The 23,351-nt window shown below is 34.8% G+C and overlaps 1 protein-coding gene and 1 pseudogene across 2 annotated transcripts; both read right to left on the reverse strand.

Annotated features, from left to right (window-relative positions):
- Nucleotides 1-5,352: 5,352 nt before the first annotated feature.
- LOC114258874 (basic form of pathogenesis-related protein 1) lies at nt 5,353-6,014 on the reverse strand. The gene has a single exon (XM_028198880.2). It carries the CDS (start codon nt 5,975-5,977, stop codon nt 5,495-5,497), a length of 483 nt encoding a protein of 160 aa, XP_028054681.2. The 5' UTR covers nt 5,978-6,014; the 3' UTR covers nt 5,353-5,494.
- Nucleotides 6,015-7,915: 1,901 nt separating this feature from the next.
- Nucleotides 7,916-19,021, reverse strand: LOC114271400 (putative pectin methylesterase CGR3; annotated as a pseudogene). The gene is made up of 6 exons (XR_014360822.1): nt 18,327-19,021; nt 18,079-18,098; nt 17,929-17,957; nt 9,660-10,034; nt 9,349-9,404; nt 7,916-8,420 (listed from the first exon to the last, which is right to left on the reverse strand). The product of XR_014360822.1 is annotated as a putative pectin methylesterase CGR3 (transcript).
- Nucleotides 19,022-23,351: the final 4,330 nt, after the last annotated feature.

Below are 23,351 nucleotides of genomic sequence, written 5' to 3' on the forward strand. Positions count from 1 at the left end.
AGGCAATCTTGCCTTCAGTAGTAATAGACAAATAAATTCTTACCCTTACAGGCCTCATTTTGAAAGTTGACTATTTTAATTGGTTATTTTAGTTTTTGACTATTTTAATAGGTTAAAATATTTGTATTTGGGAAGAATGTTAGATTTTTTTTGTAGTTGAATATGATATTTGTGAGAAAAAAATGAAATAATTATAGATTTGATATTTTATCTTATTAATTATTTTAACTTATTTTATATTTTTGTGAAGGGTAATGCTAGGGATACCAAATTTTCTACCAAACAAATGACCAAATGTCTCACATGGGTGTGGGGTCCGCAATTTTGTGGGCCCCACACCCATGTGAGACATTTGGTCATTTATTTGGTAAAAAATTTGGGACCTCTAGCATTTTCCTTTTGTGAATTTTAACTGAAAAAACCAATTTTTGACTTCTCAAAAGTCTTCATACTACCTTTGACTAACTTCTCTAACTTTGCCTAACTCCATAAATATCATAAATATTAGTCTTGTATATGTCCATTGATAGGGCAGAACAGTACATGATCTAAGGATATATAGGGGCTTTAACATACGATAAGCATATAAATTTTTTAGAATAATGGGAAATAAAACAAATAATTACAAAGATTAATGAGTAGAAATTACCAATCAAACGTTTAAAATATTAAGATAAATTATGATAGTAGTTCTGTATTTTATTTCTTGTGTCATTTTAGTAGATGTACTTTTAATTAGTTTGATTTGATCCTAAATTTATAATTTTGTCTTAATTTGGTGCAACTAATTACAACTCTTAATATTTTTTTAATAAAAAATATGCACATAAGTATCACGTACCATGTTTTTAAGAGTAAAATTGTAAATTTACTAAATTCAGTTAGTTAATATCAACTAATTTAGTGATAAATTTTCTTAAAAAACACTAACAATATTATTAATTGGAACAAATTGAAACAAAATTTAAAATTGAGCCTATTAAAAGTGGGTGGACCAAAATAACATAAGAAATAAAATACAGGAAACATATGTCAAAACACAAAACATAGAGAAGGATACTTACAAATACACAGTGTATACTAAACTTGGTTTTGCTATTCAAGCTCTTCACCAAGTTCTGATCCCAATGATTTTTTTTTTTTTTCTTTCATTTCTTTCGATATGATATTTAAGTTTTACATGGGTATGAGTCTAAAATTGGTTTTAATCTTAGCCTTTCATTAAATTTTTATTGACTATTCTGTGATTCATTCTAATTCTCCAACATTATTTGATTATTTTTGTTTTCTTAATTTTTTAAATATTATATTCAACTTTTTTAGATGGGTATGAGAGTCTAAAATTGAATATGCAACGCAATGCACGCATCTTCCCGATCCAAAAAAAAAAAAAAAAAACGCAGAGTTTGGTTCATACTGTGAATTTTTAAAAATAAAATAAACTATATATATGTACTTGAAAAATAAAATGTGAGGTTCACAAAATGAAAATTGTGTTGGTGGTAGAAAAAATAAAATTGTGTGCTCTTTCTTCTTTCTTTGGTTGGTGGTTGGTATTGGTCATTGGGCTGATAGAATTGTGTTGGTGGTAGGGATGATTACGGGTCGAGTTTGTAGTAAGCTGTCCCTGTCTTGTATCATATCGATAGTAGGGTAAATTGGAGGATATTAGGGGCGGACGGGGTGGGAGACGGGATTATTTTGTAAGTTAATGAATGATAATATTAACAAAATTATAGATAATATGATATATTATGAATAATAATTTATACTTTATGGAAATTATAAGATATAAGATAAAAAAAATGAATAATAATTAATATTAAGTATAATATTTTAGTGTTTTAATTTATTGTAATAAAAAATTAAATTATATATTATATATATAAATATATTTAATAAATATAATCAGAGGCGGGCTTGTATAGAACATGGTAAGAAAAGCAAAACTCAGAGGAAAATGACCATCCCCAGTTAGTGAATTATTATTGTCTAGTTTAATTAAAATTTTCTCATATACATAGATTATTTCATGGGAAACTTATTTATAAGTCCTTTTTTAAACACTTATGGTAGGTTAAATCCTGTGTAATTTCTTATAGAGTCTCAAGTCCTATTTAGATAGGAATGTATTCCACAAGATTCTACATAAACGTAACGTGACGTAATACTTACAGAAACGTAACGTGACGTGACACTTACATAAACGTAATGTGGCACCTACATAAAGGAAACGTAACGTAACGTGTCACGTTACGTTTCGTAAACTTAATGAGTTTTTATTTTTTTAAATTGAATGTGAAAATGTTGCTGGTTTATGTTGGTGTCACGTTACGTTTCATATAAATATGATTTATGGTAACATTCAATTTCCTATATAGGAAATTGAATGTTGCCATAGATCATAGGTGTCACGTTACGTTTATGTAGATGTCACGTTACGTTATGTCTATGTAGATATGATATATGGTAACATTCAATTTCTTATATAGAAAATTGAATGTTGCCATAGATCATAGGTGTCACGTTACGTTTATGTAGGTGTCACGTTACATTACGTTTATGTATGTTACCATAGATCATAGATGTTACGTTACGTTTATGTAGGTATCACGTTACGTTACATTTATATAGATATGATCTATGGTAACATTCTTATATATGATTTTACTATTATTTATGATATTAACAACTAATATTGAGGGTAAATGTGTTAACAAACTTCTCACAGGACTTATGGGAACATAAGTTTTTTTAATAGGACCATATGTAGCATAAGTCTCCGTAATAGGACTTATAAATAATTTTTTCGTTATTTCTTACTAATTAAAAATAATATTTAGAATTTTTTTTGGGGTACATTTGATTAATCTCGCGCCATTGGCGGCCGGTTTTTAGCAATGTGTAAGAATAATCAAAACAAGGAATTACATAGCGTAATAGACGTGTAAGAATATCAACCTTATTATAGTGTCCAAATGAATAACAATGTACTTGACCTTCTATTGGACGAGTCCCATTTAATATCAATTTTTTCTTATATTTTTTTATTTATTGATTATTCTGTGATTCATTCTAATCTTTTAACATTATTACATTATTGATTTTTTTTCCTTTTAATTGGGTATGAGAGAATCAACCCTGAGACATTCAAAACATAAATTACAGTAATAATGTTAGATATCATAAAAAAAAAATATATTAAAAAAATTTTCATAAAAATTCTCAATCCTTAAATTAATATTCAAATTTTTACATTGTAGAGTCTAAAATTAAATATGCAACGCAATGCACGTGCTACGAACTTTAGTTATCTTTCAGTGACAGACGAAGGGCCCGGCATTCACGGTCACAAATTTTGAAGGCTCTTTTGACCGTTAAAATCAGTGGAAGCATATTTCCACACTTCACAGTACTATTTGGCATGTGTAGTCCGTGACGAGTTCATTTATTTTAAAATTCTCTATGTATAGATTAGTCGTAACAAAAATAATAATAATAAATTGATTTAATTGTTGTAATCATATCATTTTATTAAATTTATCTTAAAAAATTTATAAGTATGATTATAAAATAGACTATCTAATTTTTTGAAAATAAATTTAAAAAAATTATGTGCTTATCAATATTTGATGAATTTGATTTTGGTTTTGCTTTTGATTTTTTTCTTCTTCTTTTTTGAATGTTATAGACAGGGAATTATAAAATAAATTATTTTGATTATTAAAGTGGAGCTCGTGATAGCCCTACGGACCCAAACAGGTAAATTCTAATTAAACAAAAACTCTATCAACCCACTAAAATGGTCAGGAAAATTACCATGAAAGGTAATTGAGATTTAATTGATGTATTGTAAAGTCTTAAGTATAAAATGAATTCAGACCATATATTATTATTTCTGGATAAAATTATGAGTAAATTTTGTAAGTTTGTAGTCTTAATCCTAATTGAAATAGCTAATGGAGCAACAATTCTAGAAAGTTGGCCATGTGAGGGTTTCATTTTCGTTTCTTTGAAATACAGAAAATGTGAACACTCAAAGGAACACTTGTTTTGAAAAACTGTTTTCAGATGATTTTTATTTTTTTTTTTAAGCTGAAAAAAAAAAGAAAAAAGAAAAACTGTTTTCAAAAAAAATTTCTGAAACACTCCTCTTCTAGAAACGCTTTTAAGTTATTGTTTTGAATTTTTAAAATCTGTCTTTGTGTAAAAATGAAAACAAGTGTTTTCAAGATTTTCATTTTTTTTTTAAATAAAAAGAACGAAAACACTGAAAATATAATAACTTTTCACCTCGCTTCAAAAGCTTTTATATTTTTCAAAATAATAAATTTAAAATATAAAATATATATGTTTTATTTTTCACAGAAAATTTGATAAAATTGCATATATATATAACGACATTTTTCTGTAACTAAATGATACTATAGAGAAATAATCTTATTTAATGCCACTATAGAGAGAGAGAGAGAAGAAAAAGAAAAAAAAAAGACGAGAGATATAAAGTAATAATAATGGTGATAATAAAATAACACTACTTTGTTGCTATAGATTGAAGACAAAAATATAAGTAGTACAATTAGGAATGTTGTGTTTTTTTTTTTTTTTTTACCTTGACTTTAATGCTCTCCATTTTATAGATAAAATCAAAATCTCTATTTTATATGAATATTTTTTAAAAAAATTAAATTGATTAATGGAGGTTTAAAAATATAAGGATGGGGTAATTATAAACATTGATGTTGAATTTTTATGATAAATAATACTTGGGACCTCTAAAATTTGTGACTCCACAATCCCTAATTGATTTATAACCACTCATTATTTATTTATTTATCTTTTTTTTTCCTCTCTCTCCTCCCCTCTCTCACAAGTGTGTATGGGGTGCGGGGTCCTGGAGTCCCTATTACCTCTGTTTTACGATATGTTATAACTTTAAGTATTAAAATGAGGTCTCTAATTTGCAACTTTAATTTGCACTCTTGCCAATAAATATTGGGTCATTGTCCTACAACTTATTCTAAGTTAGAGAGAGAGAAAAAAAAATAATAATAATCTAAAGTCACATCTTCTCCGCATAATCAATTTATTCAATTTATTTTAATTATTTTTTTGTCATAAATTGTAAACAAAAAATTACAACAAAAAACGATGAAGACTCCCAAAAAAACATCACCAAGGATCCTCTAGAGTGAAATTTCCCTAAAGTTTCCTAGAGTGCCACATTGTGTGGCTGAGATTTACTGGCAAGTCACATCAATTTTTCTGATGTGACTTGCCAGTAAATCTCAACCACACAATATAGCACTCTAGGAAACTTTAAGAAAAAACCACTTTAGAGGATCCTTGCTCCTTCGTAATATAGGCATGCAAAGCCATGTAACAACATTTATTTCCTCTCCATATTCATTAGTTACTACATAACCATGAAACACACATACACATTTATAAAAGATCTCTAGTAATTGACCTTAGAACATAATTAAAAACCACCCTAGTAAGGCCGTTCGCCCACATAATTTCCTGGAGGATAATAGTTGCAAGTGACAAACCACCCCTGATTCTGGCACTGAACCCTAGCACACCCTATTTGTGCGGTGTTGCTCCAAACAACTTGAGTGTAATGCAGGCACTCACCACCCACACAGGAATTAGAATTGTAGTCATAGTTTGCCTTCTCATCCACCCACATCTTCACTGCATCCGACACTGTCAACTCACCGGAGCCCCCAGCGAGGTTCTCACCATATGGTCCCTGAGAATGTTGCATGTTGCAATCAGCACTTCTTTGAGTAGCATAGTTTAAGGCATATGCCGCGACGGTGTCGTTCCACGTCACGGGCTGGACCCCAACTTCTGCACGAGCTGCATTATGGGGTGCAAGGAAGTCTTGTGGGGAATTTTGGGCTAAGGAGAGATGAGCCATGATCAAGGCCATGAAGGAAACAATTACTAGTGAAATTTTTGAAAGCTCCATTTTGATTTCCTCTTGTGCAATTGGGAGGTTTGGTTTAAGGGTATACTTATAGGCTTAGTGTTGGAAAAGTTACCGTGGAAAATAGTCCTAGGCAAATTTATCCATGCTCACGAGGAAACCTATTAATGTGTCATAACAATTGTCCAAATTCACTAAAGGGAAAAAAATAATAATGTGTTTGGTTTGAGTTTTCTGGACTAAATTTTTTTAAAAATTGACTTTTTTAGTTTTCGTATTTTTTTTTTATTTTTAATGAATATTTTTTAAATTTTAAACATATTTTTTACTTTTTTAGATGCACCTTACTTAGATGTATCTAAAAAGTAAAAAATTTGTGAAAAAATATTTAAAAAATTAATAAATACATGAAAATACAAAAAATGTACTGAATTCTTATATTTTTTTTTGTATTTTTGGTATTTAGTGAATTGTTAAAAGATTTTTTTTATAATTTTTTTACTTTTTAGATATATTTATGTTAGGTGTGTCTAAAAAGTAAAAAAATTGCTTAAAATATTAAAAAATTTCAGTAAAAACAAAAAAAAAACACGAAAAATAAGAAAGTAGAATTTTCTGAAAAGTATTTTTTGAAAAGTGGAAACAAGTAAGGTGAATAGTATTATTATAAATTATGTGGGTTATTAGCAATGGCTATGAGGAATCATGGAACTTTATGAGCAATCAAAGGAACACTTTTTTATTTGATTCACAATCAGAGGAAGACCTAGAAAGTGATTTATGTGTCCCAATGACTAGAAAATGAAGAAGGTGTTCACATGTCTAAGTTCTATAATTTTCTATGAGCTGAGATTGACGGTGACGATTGTTATGATATATACTGCAAAAGCAAAGCACACCACTATTAGTGAGAGAGACTGGCAATGATTTGAATATTACCTTATCTATGTCACTATGATTCATGAGTGATGTAAATATGATTTAAAAAGGATCTAGTTTTATACGTTTAATCTACTGGAATTGTTCGGTTAATCACTTATGTATGCTCTTTAACTAAGAAGTTAAGGAGTTGATCATTATAAAAGGTCATTACAAAACTTTATTGTACTTATTGAGTTTGTTTCCTTTCATCGTGACTCTTTCCTCCTCCTGTCTTGTGTTGGTGGTTGGCATTGGTCATTGAGCCAATAAGTTTGTGTTAGTGTTTTATAATTATTTTTTTAATCTTTTGTCTATTGCAAGAATAATATATATAGATATATATATAAATAAAAAATAAAAAAAATAAATAAAAATTGGGGGGTACATTTGATTTCACGCCATTGGCGGCCGGTTTTTAGCAATGTAGATAGACCACATTTTCAGCAATAATTGAAGGATGAACATGAAATGCTTTGGGAATTGCAAATAAGATTTAAAAAAAAAAAATTAACAACAATAGCAAAAAAGTCTTGTTAATGTACACTCTTAGAATACATGTTAAAATGAATTTAAAATATTATATAATTTTTATTACACTCATTTTCATATAAAAATTATAAATTTTATAAGTTTCTTAACACATGATTTAAGAGTATATGTTAACAAAATTCTTATAAAAAGTTACTAGAATCAAATGCTTCGGAAGGTATAAGGTGGAGTCTGTGCTTTACTGCAAGTGAAAATTATAATCAACCTTACACTAGAACATAAATTCCATTTGCAATTTTAATTTTATATTTCCAACCCACAATTTTAAGATGACATTTTAAAAAACATCAACAAAAAATCTAAGGGGACCTTTATGAATCGTTGCTAAAACTTAATTGTGTGAAACGTTCTGTTTGGTGACAAAATAACTGTTCCTAGTAAAAATCTATAAAAGAATATATGTCTCAAAAATAAATAAATTCCTTAAAACATAAAATCAACATGTAATAAACAAAGGCTTCAAGAAAAGATCACCAAGTACTTGCTCTAATCCCAGCGCTCAAAATCAGGTTACAAGAAAGTGGGAGATATACCAATGGAAACAGACCATCATTACAAATATCATTGAATGAATAGTGATTAGTTCTCTATACTAATCGAAATAGAAGAATCGATCCGAACATGCTAAACAGAACTATCATTGCAGCTGCAAGACGCTCCGGCATTGGGGAGCCAGAACATTGAACATTACATCTTCGCAAAATACACAATCTTTCCCAAAAAAAATTTCAATCAACAGCTATCTACCTAACATAAACACCAAAAAAGAAAAAGAAAAAGAAAGAGTATCATGGTTTCTACTAAATATTAATAAGCTTTATGGGAACAGAAGACATATCTCGGCACTGTTATCTGGATATTTTCAGTGGCGAGATTTGAAATGGAAAACTTGGCAAGCTGGCTTGTACGATATTTTGGTTGCCGCCTGCTCAAACTTCTTAGTAGCAGCTTCATTTTCTTCTACGCTGGTCTGTAAAAGAAACCTTATCCACCAAGTTGAGCTTCTCAATATGGCCTACACAAGAAAAAACATACTAGCATGTCAAGTTTTTAAAGTCAAACTGTCCAACCAATGGTTTTTTTTACAAAATGGATCGTTGCTGTTAAAGTGGGAGCAAAGCAACCACGCAACAAAAATCAATGTTCACAAATGAGATAGCACAGTTCTCCAGACACCATCCTTAACAAATCAAACATCGTATGGGTAGAATCACTCGGGCTTCCATAACTCTCAAAATATTAGTTGAAGTAAATTTCTGCTTAGTATTCTCTCTCCCAAGTAGTCTGTTCAATTTTCTCAACAAAGAATGAGCTTTATAATTTTTGGTACCTAATTTTAGTAAATATTAACACCATATTATTATTTCTTGAAGAAAATAATGGGGATCTAGAGATTTTTAGTGGATAAGCTATTCATTGTTGAACTTACAAGCTTTTGACATTTTCGATGTAATTGAGTGGGTTTTCAAGTTGATTAGTGTTAGTTTTACATTATTTTTGGTTGTTTTTGGATTAAAAATATAATATATGTATATATATAATATATTCTGTCCTATCCCTGCTTTGTCCGTATCATAATTTTTTTAATTCACCATGCCCCAAGTTTGTATTAATGTTTCTCAGCTTCTAGTAGTGGTAGCGACCCAATATGAGATCAGTAGGAGTTTAGAATCTTAAACATGCACTGCTTCCGTCAGGAGTTTTCTAGAATCATTTCACACATCTACTTCACAGAGATCCCAGGTGCAGGTCTATAAACTGTATTAGATAATATTTGATGCTCCTCGATCAATGAGTTCTATCATTTAAGATGCCAATCCAAACAATCTAAAAGTCAATACAATCCATAATATAAATATACCATCAGAGACATATTGACAAATATATAATCCCTTCAATGAATAAGGAATAGATTGCAATCCAACAAAAGATTAGTGACTTACCGGACGACCAAATTTGGATAGCTCTGTCGCTTTAGCTCTATGCTGACCTGGATAACCTACATATGACAACAACAAAATAGCAAAAATTAAGCTTGAAAAAGTTGATTATCTCAAAGCTGAGAGAAGGGTGTTTTTAGCTTTTGTTTTTTGATTACATTTTAGCTTGAGAAAAGTTGCACAAAACAAGCCCATCATCAATTGAAATATGGTCCCCATTGGTCAGAACAAGTACGCAAACCAAACTTTACGGCCTAGTTGGATATCAAAATGTTCAAGAATATATAAAATGTAGGCCTGTTTAAGGGATTTACCAGTAAAAACAACAAAATCTTCAGACTATACCCTTGCCAACTCCTGCAGAGTCTTGTTAAGGTACCTTGGCGACAGATAGTCTAATGTATCTGACACTATGACAACAGAAAATGATTTTGACCGGTAGGGTAGAGGGAACTTGATGTCAGCCACACGCACAATGCCTTTGTGTACCAGACTCTTGCAGTTGCTATCAGCATCATCTAATTCATATGGTTCAACACCCCACGCTTCAGTATCCTCTTCTGTTAGTAATTCAGAGACAACCGTACAAGTTTCAGGGCCTATATGAAGCACTTTACGCATGCTGTCACCATATGCTTTCTTCAAAATAGGCAATGCTTTCTGAACTTCTAACATGCAAGAAACACCACCTGCATATACATATTTTGTCTCTTTAAATTGGGAAATGCTGGTCCCTATCTGCAGTTGCTTACCAATACAGCGGTTAATATAAAAAGGGGAAAAAGAAGAAAAATAAAAAAGGGACCACTTCAAATACCCTGACAAGACGAGATTTTTTGTGGTTTACATATGTAAGAGTGTAAGATTTCTGAATGATTTCTGTATATTCAATTGTGTATGTTTACAAAGAGTACATCACTTATATAGCCCTAATCTATGACAGAAAAAGGAAATACAAAGAAAAGGGAATTGCCTAAAATTGCCTAATTCCTAATATACTATATATACAATATATATTTTCACACCTCCACTCAAACTCAAGGTGTTTTAGCAGAAAACACTGAGAGTTTGCTAAGAAGAAATTAAAATCGAGTGGTAGTGTGAGTCATGGTGAAGAAGTCTGCAAGTTGCAAAGTCAAGCAGACAAAAAGAAGCGAGATAGAGCCAGACTGCAAATATTGCTGTACAGAGTGACAATCAATCTCAATGTGTTTCATCCGTTTATGGAAGACAGTATTGTGGGCAATCTGAATAGCACTGCGGTTGTCACAATAGAGGGAGGTCGGAGAAGACTAAGGTACACCCAAATCAGAGAGAAGACAACGAAGTCAAACAAGCTCAGCAGTAGCATGAGCCATAGCACGGTACTTAGCTTTGGCAGTAGAGCGAGCAACAACAGTTTGTTTCTTACTTTTCCAAGAGATCAAGGAATCACCAAGAAACATACAGAAACTAGAGGTGGACTTGCCATCAGTAACATCACCAGCCCAATCAGAATCAGTATAGGCCACCAAGTCTAAAGAGGAAGTAGACAACAACAGCAAGCCCTGAAAGATAGTACCTCGGAGATAGCAAAGAATGCGGACCAAAGTAGCCCAATGGGTAGAGCGAGGAGTAGAAACGAACTGACTAACCACATGAACAGCATAAGCAAGATCAAGACGAGTGACAGTCAAATAAACTAAACAACCTACCAGCTCGCGATAGGCCGTGGGAGTGGTAGAGTTGAGCTTCATATTAAGCTCAATAGGTGTATCAGAAACCTTAGTATCAGTAAGACGGACACGGTGAATAATCTCATTAGCATACTTGGCCTGAGACAGAAAATAACCTTTTGGAGAAAAGGCACCCTCAATACCAAGAAAATACTGCAATGGATCCAGATCCTTCATTTCGAAGGTGCGGAAGAAATGTTACTTGACCTCAAAGATAGCAGAATAGTGAGAGCCAGTGATAATCATATCATCCATATAGAGTAGGAGAGCAACAAAACCAACCGAGGTATATCTCAGAAACAAAGCAGAGTCGGAAGTAGAAAGATGAAACCCAAGCTTGGTAACGGCAGTCTGAAAGCGATCATACCAAGCACGAGGAGATTGCTTCAAACCATACAGAGCACGCCGAAGACGACAAACCTGCCCAGAGGAGTGGAGAAGACTAGGAGGAGGATGCATGTAGACCTCCTCAGTGAGATAACCGTTAAGAAAGGCATTCTTAACGTCCATCTGATAGAGAGGCCAATGTCGAATAGCAGCAACAAAAATCAAGGTACGGACAGTAGTCATCTTGGCAACATGGGCAAAGGTCTCCTCATAATCAATACCATACTCCTGTGAGAAACCCTTGACAACCAAGCGAGCTTTGTAGCGCTCGAGAGAACCATCAGAATGAGTCTTAACTTTATAGACTCATTTGCAACCAACTAGATTCTTGCCAGTAGGCAAAGGAACCAACTCCTAAGTGTTAGTCTTCTGTAAGGCAAACAACTCATCCTCCATAGTTTGAACCTAATTAGGATCCTGACAGGCCTCTGGGTAATACTGTGGTTCTGAAAAGAATGAATAACAAACAAAAAAATACGATAGGAAGCAAAAAAATATGTATTAGACCAATCCATTCTGTTTGGAGGACAACGCTCACAAGTAGGATATCGGTGTGCAGCAGGATTCGAGTCGTCATAAGTAGAAGGAGCAACAACAGGAGTAGAGACAACTAGTGGTGGAAGAGCCTAGCAACGAGAATAGACCAACAACAGAGGGGAAGCAGAAGCCGAAGGAGGAGAAGGAGCCATAGGTGACGCAGATGGAGAAGTAGGAATGGGCTCAAGAGGAACAGTGGAGATGTACTCATCAGACAAGACCTCAGAAGGAAAGGGGTCAATGTGAACCAAATCCTCTTTGGAAACTGGAGCAGTGAGAGGGGAAAGCTGAAAGTAAGATAAACGTTCGAGAAAGGCAACGTGATGAGAGACATAAAGGCGACGAGAGACAGGATCGTAATAGCGGTAGCCTTTCTGAGTAAGACTGTTACCTAAAAAGACACAGAGGACAGACCGGGCACTAAGTTTAGTTCTATCTTTACGGGGAAGAAGGACAAAACAAGAAGATCCAAATACACGAAGAAGGGAGTAGTTAGGAATTTGGGAGAACAAATCCTCATAAGGAGACCGACCAGAAAAAAGAGGGGTAGGCATGCGATTGAAAAGAAAAGCAGTAGTAAGAACTGCCTCTCCCCAGAATGGCACCGGAATTGAGGCAGAGAGAAGAAGAGACCTAGCTGTCTCAAGAAAATGACGGTGTTTATGCTCGGCTCGACCATTTTGGGCAGGTGTATCCGTACAGGAAGTTTGGTGAATGATATCCAAATTGGCCAAATACTCACAGAACTCAGTTTTAAAATATTCCCCACCCAAGTCAGACCGTCACACTTTAATGGTAGACCCAAACTGAGTAGTAATCTGTGACAACCACCTCCTTAATTAAGCAAATTAATTCTATTGATTATATGTTTATTGTTAATTGAGTGCTTATGTGCGTAACTGTTATTGATTGTCTTGATAATTATTGACTTGCTTATAATTTAATTAATTGATTATATGTTTATTGTTAATTGAGTGCTTATGTGTTATTGACTTGCTTGATTGCTTGATTGAACAGAAAGGTTAGAAAAGGAATTAAACCTGTTTGATTTGCTAATTTTAACAACTTAGAATAACATGATAGGATAGGAATTAGAACCTAATTCACACTAATATAATTAAATTTAGTGTAACTAAGATTTTATTGTGGTGAAGATTAATTTAATTTGTGTAGCTTTGATTTTTATTTAACTTGATTAGAATGATTTAATGGTTTAAAGTTGAATTAATTAATGACAATTTTAATGTAGAATACTACTCAGTTTTTAACATAGTAAGAGAGAGAGTATTTGGTTGCTTATTATATTGATTTGTTTATTATATTGAGTCTTCCATTTAACACACCAAACAAGACCCACAAAGAGAGAGAGAGAGAGAGAGAGAGAGAGAGAGAGAGAGAGAGAGAGAGAGAGAGAGAGAGTGAGTGAGGAAAGAAATGAGAGTTTGAGCTCAAAGAAGAACTGAAGAAAGAAGAAAGAAGGGGCTTAATTCATATTGAATTAAATCATCAAACTAAGGTAATTTCCACCTCCTAATTCATGAAGTTGAAATGATACACTGTTAATTCATAGAATCTAGGTTCAAATAGGAAGATCATAAGCTTAATTGAGTTGAAATTATAATTAATTAGAAGATTTGCTCATGTAATTGAGAACTTAGGGCATGCATGTTAAAAAAAATTGAAGAACTGATCAATTTAACTCATAATCCTTACATGCATGGCATATTCTTAAGAGAACTGGTTCTAAACTTGTTTTTAACCTTAATTCATGGAGTTTAAGGAGAGATTAAGCATGAATTAGGGCTTGGGTTCAAGAAAATGGATGTTTCATGAAATTGAGTTTCAAAAATGGAAAAATGAGTTTAATTTGATATTTAGAACCTTATAAGAATTCAACTAAAAAGCTGATTTAGGTTCATAAAATTAGATGTAGTCAAATTAAGCCTTAATTGAGAATTAATAAATTCAATTGAAATTAAGTTAGGCTTAAGATTATGGAAATAAATGTGAAAATTAATTATTTGGGCCTTGATTTGCTTGAAAATGGAGTTGAAATAGCAAAATGTATATATTTATGAGTTTCTGATTCAGTAATTTAAACATGACTGAATAATTGTAATTTAATGTGTATGAGCCTAATTTAAGTTTGATTGTGTAATTAGTGAACTTAATAAGGGTTTGTATATGATTCGATTATTTATATTTAATTAGTTTGAGTAATACATAGCTAAACATATCTTAATTGGAGGTTAATAATCTAATTAATTCCTAATACTAGTCATCCATATTTAAGAGGAATGGAAGGAAGAAAATATAGAATAACCAAATGAAAAATTAGAATCAAATGAGAGAAACCGAAAGACAAACAAGTAACTGAATTAAATAGATTGTAAGAGTGTAATTGTAATCGTGTTGTGCTTGACTTATTTGTTTAGGTCGGATGCCGAACGATTAGCATGTGCTTTTCAGGAGCCCATCATGAGTAACATTGTTGTAAAGATATGTTCAATCGTATTTATTTTATTAATAAATTATATTGTTTTCCGGAATGATACTTTTTATCGATTGAATGATGATCCTATTTTCTGAACTATATTCGTGGCATCTTTAACATATTGTTATTGTTAATGATATTGTTATCGCTACTATTACAGAGATCTCTATCAGTTCCAATTTTTAGAACTGTTGTCTATTGTTTGATGGCCATCAACTGATTTTTCGGTCATTCAGACCTATAGTATTGTTGTTATTGGATGTACCACATATGACCTATACGAATATGATTGATTGAATTGTACGATTGAATGATTGATTGACAAAAAGATATTGATTGTAACTATTCTATTGATAATCGACTATTTCAAATATTGTAAGGACATCATTCTTAACCTCTTTACACAGCTGTTATTCATTAGGCTCTAGCTCACTATTTACTATATATTTGTAGGTGATCGAGCACCGGATCAAAGCTAGTAACGTCGACCCAAACCTTTGTTTTGTCAAGCCAGCTATTGTGCCTCATCGCGAGGTTCCGAACCAACATGTGTCAAGGCTTTTTGGGTGGTTCAAATTCACCCCTTTGGTATTGCTAAGTGAAAAGAGTGTTTTAGGACTTTTGCTAATACTATTTTTGATAATGGGATTTAATTTCCTAACTTGTGTTTTGTCTTATATATATGTGTTTTATGGACATAAGTGTTTATGGATATAACTATATATATGAAAATTTATTTTCATTCAGGTCCTCACAGCTCATTGGATGATGTATGTTATTATTGATGGCTTCCGCCAGCCCTTTCATATTGTATTATTGTCATTATTGTTAATCAAGCCTTCGGTAATCACGGATTACTGGCTAGTTACGACGCTAAACCTATAGGAGCAGGTTTGGGTCGTGACATAATCATAGACTGAAAGGTACGGTATATCTGATAGAAATCAGGCTTATGAGTCATAAGATAAACCCAAGTGTAACGGGTGCAATCATCAACAAATGACACATAATATGCAGAAACCCCCTTGGTGAGGACAGGAGAAGGGCCCCAGATATTAGTATGAACTAAAAAAAACGGTGTAGCAGATATAGAAGTACTGTTACGGAAAGGTAAGGCTGTCATTTTGGAAAGCTTACACCCTCAACAGTCGGGAAGTTGATTAGGAGAAACTTTACCCAATATACCTGACTGAGCTAAAGACCGTAAACGGTCAGCAGACAAATGTCTTAATCTAGAATGTCACAAATAGAAAGGATTAGACAGAGAATCTAACTGAAAAGAAGAAAAGGCAGTCGGTGAGGTAGTTATAGGCAGATGCAAGCTTTCCACCACATAGAGATCTCCAGTTCTACGGCCAGTCCCAATCTGCTACTTAGACATTCAATCCTGCACAGAACTGATAGAAGAAGAAAAGATAACATCAAAACCAGAGGCATCAAGCTGACTGATAGATAACAAAATGATAGATAACTGAGAAACATAAAAGACAGATGGAATAGAGACAACAGACATAGCAGATGGTATGATAGACCCAACAAATATAATAGACATACCAGACCCATTAGCAGTATTGACAATAATAGGGAGGAGGAGTATAATTTTGAAGTAAGGGAAGATGAAGAGTCATATGATGAGAGGCACCAGAGTAAAAAATACAGACAGACGAAGAAATACCTGAACAAGACCCAAGCAAACTTGAATGAAGAGAGGAAACAATAGAGGCAGACGGGGATGGTCGGAAGGTAGACAGTGTATCCTGAAGTTGACTAATCTGAGCACTCAAGGAAGCCAAGTCAGGATCAGGAGCTGGAGCAGATGTAGTATAACCGACAGAAGCCTGAAGATTACTCGGAGAAGAAGGGCAAAAATGGGTCCGAGACTGCTGATAATACGAGCCAGACAGACATCCCTTCTTGGGACAATGATACTTCTAATGGCCTCGCTGATGGCAGAAGGCACACTCATCGAAGGCTAAAGACATCGTAGTAACCAGAGAGATGAGGGTCTCAAGTGCAATAACTCCAAAATAGAACAAATTAGCCAAACTAGGGTCAAGGGTAATAACCAAAAACAACTGAGGGGTTAGGAGTAATAAACCCAAAATAACTAAATTAGAGATGCAGATGACCCACAAACCAATTGAACCAAGAACGAGAGCCCTTCGCACCAGACGAACACAGAGATAGAGAGAGACAGAGAGAGAGCCGACCTTCGTGAGGTGAGAGAGAGACCACTTGCGAGAGAGACAGAATTTGAAGTTGATGCAAACCAGATGCGATAGAGGCAAGAAGCAGAGGTCGCGGTATGAGTCACGAAATGGGTCAAACAAGCCGCGATGTCCTGAGCTTCAGAAATTCGAACAACTAAGGGTTTTGTGAACTAGAAGCGTGGTCAATGGTGAGTCTTCGTGACCAGACACACATGGAGAAGGGTCTCACGAACTTGACTGTGAGCAAGACCTTGCGATGACGAACCAGAATCAGAGAGGGAGCAGTGACAAGAGGCAGAGTTCAATGCTAGGGTTTAGACAATGATGATAGGCTCTGATACCATGTAAGATTTCTGAATGATTTCTGTATATTCAATTGTGTATGTTTACAAAGAGTACATAAGTTATATAGCCCTAATCTATGACAGAAAAAAAAAAAAATACAAAAAAAAGGGAATTGCCTAAAATTGCCTAATTCCTAATATACCATATATACAATATATATTCTTACAAAGAGCATCAATGATCAATCATATTTTTTTTGTCCATATTTTGAAAGTTAGATTGTAAAAACTCTAAAAGCAACTAGATAATCTGTATAGCAGAGCATACCTAATCTTTTCCCTTAAACATCTTTAGGCTACATAATCAATATTAGGTACCTAAATCAAGTCCTTTGTAGATAAGCTATCTAAGCCATCCAAAAAACATCAGCAACTATGTAAATGAACTATTGCAGTCAAACAACATTCAACCATCAAGAGGGAAGTTACATGTAACTTACTGCCTTTTTAACTAAAATATACATACATGTAAATACATATATATCAAAAGAATCAATTTGGTCAGGAGTCCACCCTAAATGCACGATCAAGGATAAAGTTAAAAGTAAAATCATAGGAACGGAATAAGTGATGATATGAGAAAACATATTAGAAGTTCCAAATGTTGACCGATAGGGTGATGGCAAACTATGTAAATATTTTACTTGGTGTGCATCCTCATACTTAGAAATTTCCCCAAAATTACTTATTCCATTTGATATAAGGATGCTATCATAAATAAATATTTCCAATGAAACTCTACAAGCCTCCAATAATAAAGGATCAAATGATAAAGCTTTAGGTTATGCATCCACATAAAATACTTTACGTACTAGTCTTGTCCAATTCACTAAATTGTATTAGTCCTATTAGAAACAAGAGAGCAAGGGCTTCAACAAGAGATCACAACTATTTACCTTCAAGTTTACTTACAGCCTCTATAGCACTGCTAGATCCACCAACCACACAAAAGCCAAAAGGTTAGAATGCAGATGTTTTAGCTCATTTCTAGCAATGAGTATTCAAGTTGACAAACAAAATGCAGACCTGAGCCACTGTACAGATACCAGATTATGAGAAATGCACCCTGAAAATTTGAAAAGAAAAAAAGCAATATTAATCAGAACTTAAGCAACAAAACTTAATACACTATAAGAAACTATAATACAATATAAGAAACTATGTGCAGTGCCTGGGTTGTAATACTAATAGAGGCATCAATTGAGAGATTTTACCGAGCATATTTGCTCATCCAAGAGAAATTCCAGTTGTTAATGTACTGATTTGGTAATATAGCAATGGAACTGAGATTTACCACAGCCACAAGTCCAATTGATAATAAAGGTGAGGAGTGAGTTTTGGGTTGGAGGGAGCCCATAAATGGAATATTCCCAACATCTGCAAAACGTCGAGAGGACCTTCTTGACATGGTTATGTTAGTAGTAATGAGCCTGCAAGACCTGCCATTAGTTGAAAGAGAGAATAAAATTTTAAAAGGAAACAATGTGCATCAAATCCTATTTACCTGGTAAATAGACAAAAATACCATAAAATTGTGATCATACATAGTGCATGATTCCAGTAAGGAAAAAATAAACTAATGCTCATCTATGTTAATATAAAACATTTTATACTGAAAATTATTTTACATGAAAAAATAATAATAATTTTCCTTCGCAACTTCCAGTGTTTGGTTGAGGCTTTCAAAAATAATTTAGCAATCATAAGAAAATGCTCAATGTTGACTAACGTAAACATTCTATTTTATTATTTTTGAGGAGCTATGAAAGAGTTGGAAAACTGAGGAATAGAGAGTCTGTTACAAAGAAAAAGAGTGGTGATGTTTTTACAGAATAGAGAGAGAAATTATGACTGATTGTTTGAAGGATTAGTTGAGTCATATTGCGTTGTAGTATAATTGTATAATATGCTTGTATGAAAATGTAGTGTTTGTGGAGTGGGAGTGGCTGAAAATGTAGTGTCTGAATTTGCAGATTTGCTTAATTGCAAAAGCCAGAAACTTCCCTTTACCTACCTTGGGTTGCCATTAGGGACAAGCCCCAGAAGACGAGCCACTTGGAAACCCGTAATTGACAAGTTTAAGCTCAAGTTAGCCTCTTGGAAAAGGAAGTTTCTATCCTTTGAGGGACGACTTACTTTGATTAAATCTGCGTTATCAAGTTTACCTGTCTATTACCTTTTGTTGTTCAAGGTGCCAAAGGGTGTGGCAAAAATAATTGATAAAGTGCAAGCTTCATTTTTGTGAGGAGGTGCAGATCTAAAGAAGAAAATTCACATGGTTAAGTGGGGGGATATTGTAGACACCCCATTTTTGACCGCCTAAAGACTTGAACGTCATCGATTGAGCGCTCGATGATTGCGCATGTTTGCGCTCGTTTGGAGTCCCCGGGGTTTCCGATTGCGCGCCTTGCCCCTGAGTCTCTGAACTCTCTTGGTTTTGTGCATGTTTTAAGCCAAACCTTGGTGCCCCTTTTGCCTGGAGGGAGAAGTAGGGGTATAGACCACTTTTCTCCCCTACCAGCCAGTATTCTCCCTGTAGACCACTTTTCTTCCCTGTAGACCACTTTTGGTGGTTGGTTAGCTAGGGTGGGTGGTCGGTAAACCAGCCTAAGTGGTCTGCAGCTTGCCACCACCTTCTCCTCTCTTTGTAGACCATTTTTCTCCCCTGGCAGCCAGTTTTTTTTCCCTTGTCGACCACCTGAGGTGGTCGGCCGACTGGGGGGGGGGGGTCGGTCGACCACTTTAAGTGGTCTACGGCCTTTTTTCTGCTTTTGCAGATATTTTTGGTGCCAGTTGTTAGGCACAGAATGCATCCTCCCTACACGTGTGTAGGGAGGGATTCAAGCAAGCTTTGGCTTGCATATTCTATATAAGGGGAGTTCTCTCCCCTTTCCAAGGGGTTCAGAATTTTGAGAAGCCAAAAATATCTACTCTCTCTCTAAATTTCTCTCTCTATATATTGTTGTGCCTTATAGTGCTTAGAATTGCATTTTCTTCACACTTTTGCACACAACCTCTTAGCCAAACACTCCTACTTTGTTGCTGAGGTGCTGGAGGGTCTTAAGGGAGCTTCAAAAAGCTGGTTTTTGGCTCAAGAAGTTGCTGTTCTTGTTGTTCTTCAAGGGTGAGTCCTATTCCCTCTTTAAAGCTTTGCTTTGGTTGCATATTTGACCATCTTTACATGCTACTTTTAGCTTAACTCTCAACTACAAAAACCTTTGTTTTGAAGTGTTTAAAATGTTTGTTTAAGGCCTAGTTTGAGTTAGGGGTGGTTTACCCCCTTTGGTGGCTTGTTTTGCTTTGCTTTGTGCCATCTCTTAAGGCCTTTCAAACCACATTTTTTTGGCCTTTTGAGCACTGAATTCCAGAGGAATTTCATGGTGGAAAGTAGGTTTTGAGACCCAAAATGGATGGGGGTGGTCCCCCCCCCCCCTTTGTGTTTTGTTTGCATATGTTGTTGGCTTAACACTTTGGCATGTTTTTCTACCTTCTTGAGGTTCTATCTTAGCATGTTTTTGTGACTTTTCTAACATATTATAACTCTGTTTTGGGTTGGTTTGATCACTTGTTGCATGCTTCATGTACTTGTAGTGCAATCCTCCTTGCTAGCCTAACATGCTTTATGCTTTAAACCACCATTCTAGCATGTTTTGACTCCACTCCAGCAGGCTTTACCTCATATTTTAACATGCTTAAGCTCTGTTTTAAGTGGTCTTGGTCATGTATGCTTGGCTTTGCATAGCTATAGTGCATTTGGCTTTGCTAGCCTTAAGCTTTGAGACCTCTAGCATGTCATATTTGAGCATTTTTCATGGCATGGCATCATTTGGCATGTTATTTTAGACCATATACGTCTGCCATATTCTCACATTTATCATCCCTTTGTTGTGTTTGAGGGTTGAGCCTTATGCTTCACTTATGAGCCAATATGTATGCATGTTTGCCTAAGCTTTTGGGCTACCATCTCAGCATGTTTTTGGTGTTATTTTACCATGTTACAACTCTGATTTTTGTTGGTGAAGTCACCTCATGCTTGGTTTTGGTATGTGTAGTGTAATCCCACTCATTGGCCTTGCATGCGTCATGCTTTATGCCTCCCGTTCTAGCATGTGTTAGCTCTACTCCATGCATATTTTGGCATTGTTTTGACCTGCCTTGAGACTGTTTTGAGTCATCTTGGCCCTTTGGGGCTTGCTTGATATGGCTATGGTGCAAGTGTCTTATCTAGTCTTGAGTTTTGAGCACCCTACTATGTTATATTTGTGATGGTTGCATGTCTTGGCATCGTTTAACATGTTATTTCAGAGCATATACATATGTCATGTTCTCACTTCATTCACTCCTTGAGAGCTTTTGAGGGTTGTGTCTTTGTGCATTGTTAATGAGCCATCAAATGAGCATGTTCTCCTTGTGTTGTATGCCTTGATCTTAACATATTTCAGCCATTGTTTTGGCATGTTCAACCTTTTTCCGGGGTTGGTTTGACCATTTGAGATTGATAGTGCATGCCTCATGTGTAATATGTTTCATTAGCTTTGATGCTTTAGCTTTTAAACATGCCATGCATGCATTGCTTACATGATAGAGTCTTGCGCATGTCACTTTAGCATTGAAGGTTGATCATCTTGTTTGCGTTGCATGTGTTTGGATTGGACGTTAATCCAAACACGAGGAATGTCGCATGTTTCATACTCAAAGTGATGAAACGTGTAGCATTTCTTGGTCGCCGACCCTCTTGATCAAGCATGATAGAGTTGGAGACCCTTATCTGTTATTTGTGCATTCATTGACATTGACTTGTGCAAACTTGGCTTCTCGGCCATCGTGCATTGCGATGCTCGGTTAGTGGCTCGAGAGTCGAGTACCGCACTCCCTTGAGCTTGAGAAATAATAGGGAGCGTGGTTGTGCACACATATCTTACAAATACACTGCTATGCCCCTTGTTGTTCTCTATTGCAGCAAAATTGGAGTTTGGCAAATCAGCTGGTCGACCGACCACAGGGAGTAGTCGACCGACCAGTAAGGGTGGTCAGCCGACCAGTGTTTCTGGTCTACAGCCCCTTTCTCTGGTCGGCAACCCACCAGGAGGTCCTCATGTTGGAGCAGAAGCAATCTGGAAGTTAGTGCACTTTTCAGAGATCAAATCAAATGCAAACAGAGCCAATTCTGGGCATACCAATGGATTTCCGAGCGAGGCGATTGAGCATGCATGCACCCTTCGCCCCGAGGACCTCTTTTAACTGCTTTAGCTGCTTTACTTAGTTAGCTAATTCGTCGGTTTTGTAGTTAATTAGTTAATGTGCTTAATTAATCAATTTGTTTTGTAATAATTAGTTAACTAGGAATAGTTAATTAGTTTTGGTTTGTAATAATTAGTTTAATTAGCGTAACTAATTAGCTTATTATTCAGATCCTTTGTCGAAAGGGCAAATGCTGTAATAAGTGTGCGTGTGTGTGATGCATGTCTTCCAACCCCATTTCTTTCTCCCTTTTACTTATCAGCATGTTATCGAGTGTTGCATTCATATGCCATCTTAAAATAGTCGAGCCTTTTAGTTGCATTTTTCGCATGTGTTGCATTAGGCATCTTAACATAGCTAGGATCATGCATTGATTTCTAACTAGCTTCTTTTTTTGCTCGGAGTATACTGTGAGTGTTTATGCTTTAGCATCCTTGCATGTGTGTAAGTGACTGTCATGATAGCATGCTTGCCATGAGGCTATGTGCTTATGTGTTTAACTGCATGAATGCCTGTGAATGAAGGCTTCATTGCTTGAATTGGAACAATTTATCAAACTGTGCGTTTTAAGCCCACTTGGAGTGGCAAAATCATGTCTTCAAGCCCAGTTGAGGGTGGCAAATCCGCGTTTTAGCCTACTTGCGAGTAGCACTTTCAAACCATTTTTTCAAAAAACAAACATGAGATGTTTTGTTCCAAGTCGAGTGATTTAGTCTATACTTTTATGTTGTGCATATCACAAAGTAAGCTAGTCTAATAAACCGGAATAAGAACATATGTGTTTTCAAAAACAACATATCATGTTAGTAGAGGCCGATATTTGATCGAGCGAGCGGGGGTGCTCAGTTCAGGACCTTCCCCTCTCGTACCCAAGTTCTCGAGCCGAGGCAACTTTGGTGATGACGGACGCGTGGCCTTTGGCACGAGTCAGGATTTTCTAAATTTTCCAAAATAAAATATTTAGGTGGCGACTCTAAAATCTGGCAAAGCAGTTAATGTTTGGCGCTTGTTGCTTAAGATCGATTTTTCAAAACGATTTGCCAAATTTGGACTCTTTGGTGATTTATCAGTCTTACAT

The sequence above is a fragment of the Camellia sinensis genome, chromosome 2, assembly GCF_055761805.1.
Source record: "Camellia sinensis isolate YWXY chromosome 2, ASM5576180v1, whole genome shotgun sequence".
Taxonomy (NCBI): Eukaryota; Viridiplantae; Streptophyta; class Magnoliopsida; order Ericales; family Theaceae; genus Camellia; species Camellia sinensis.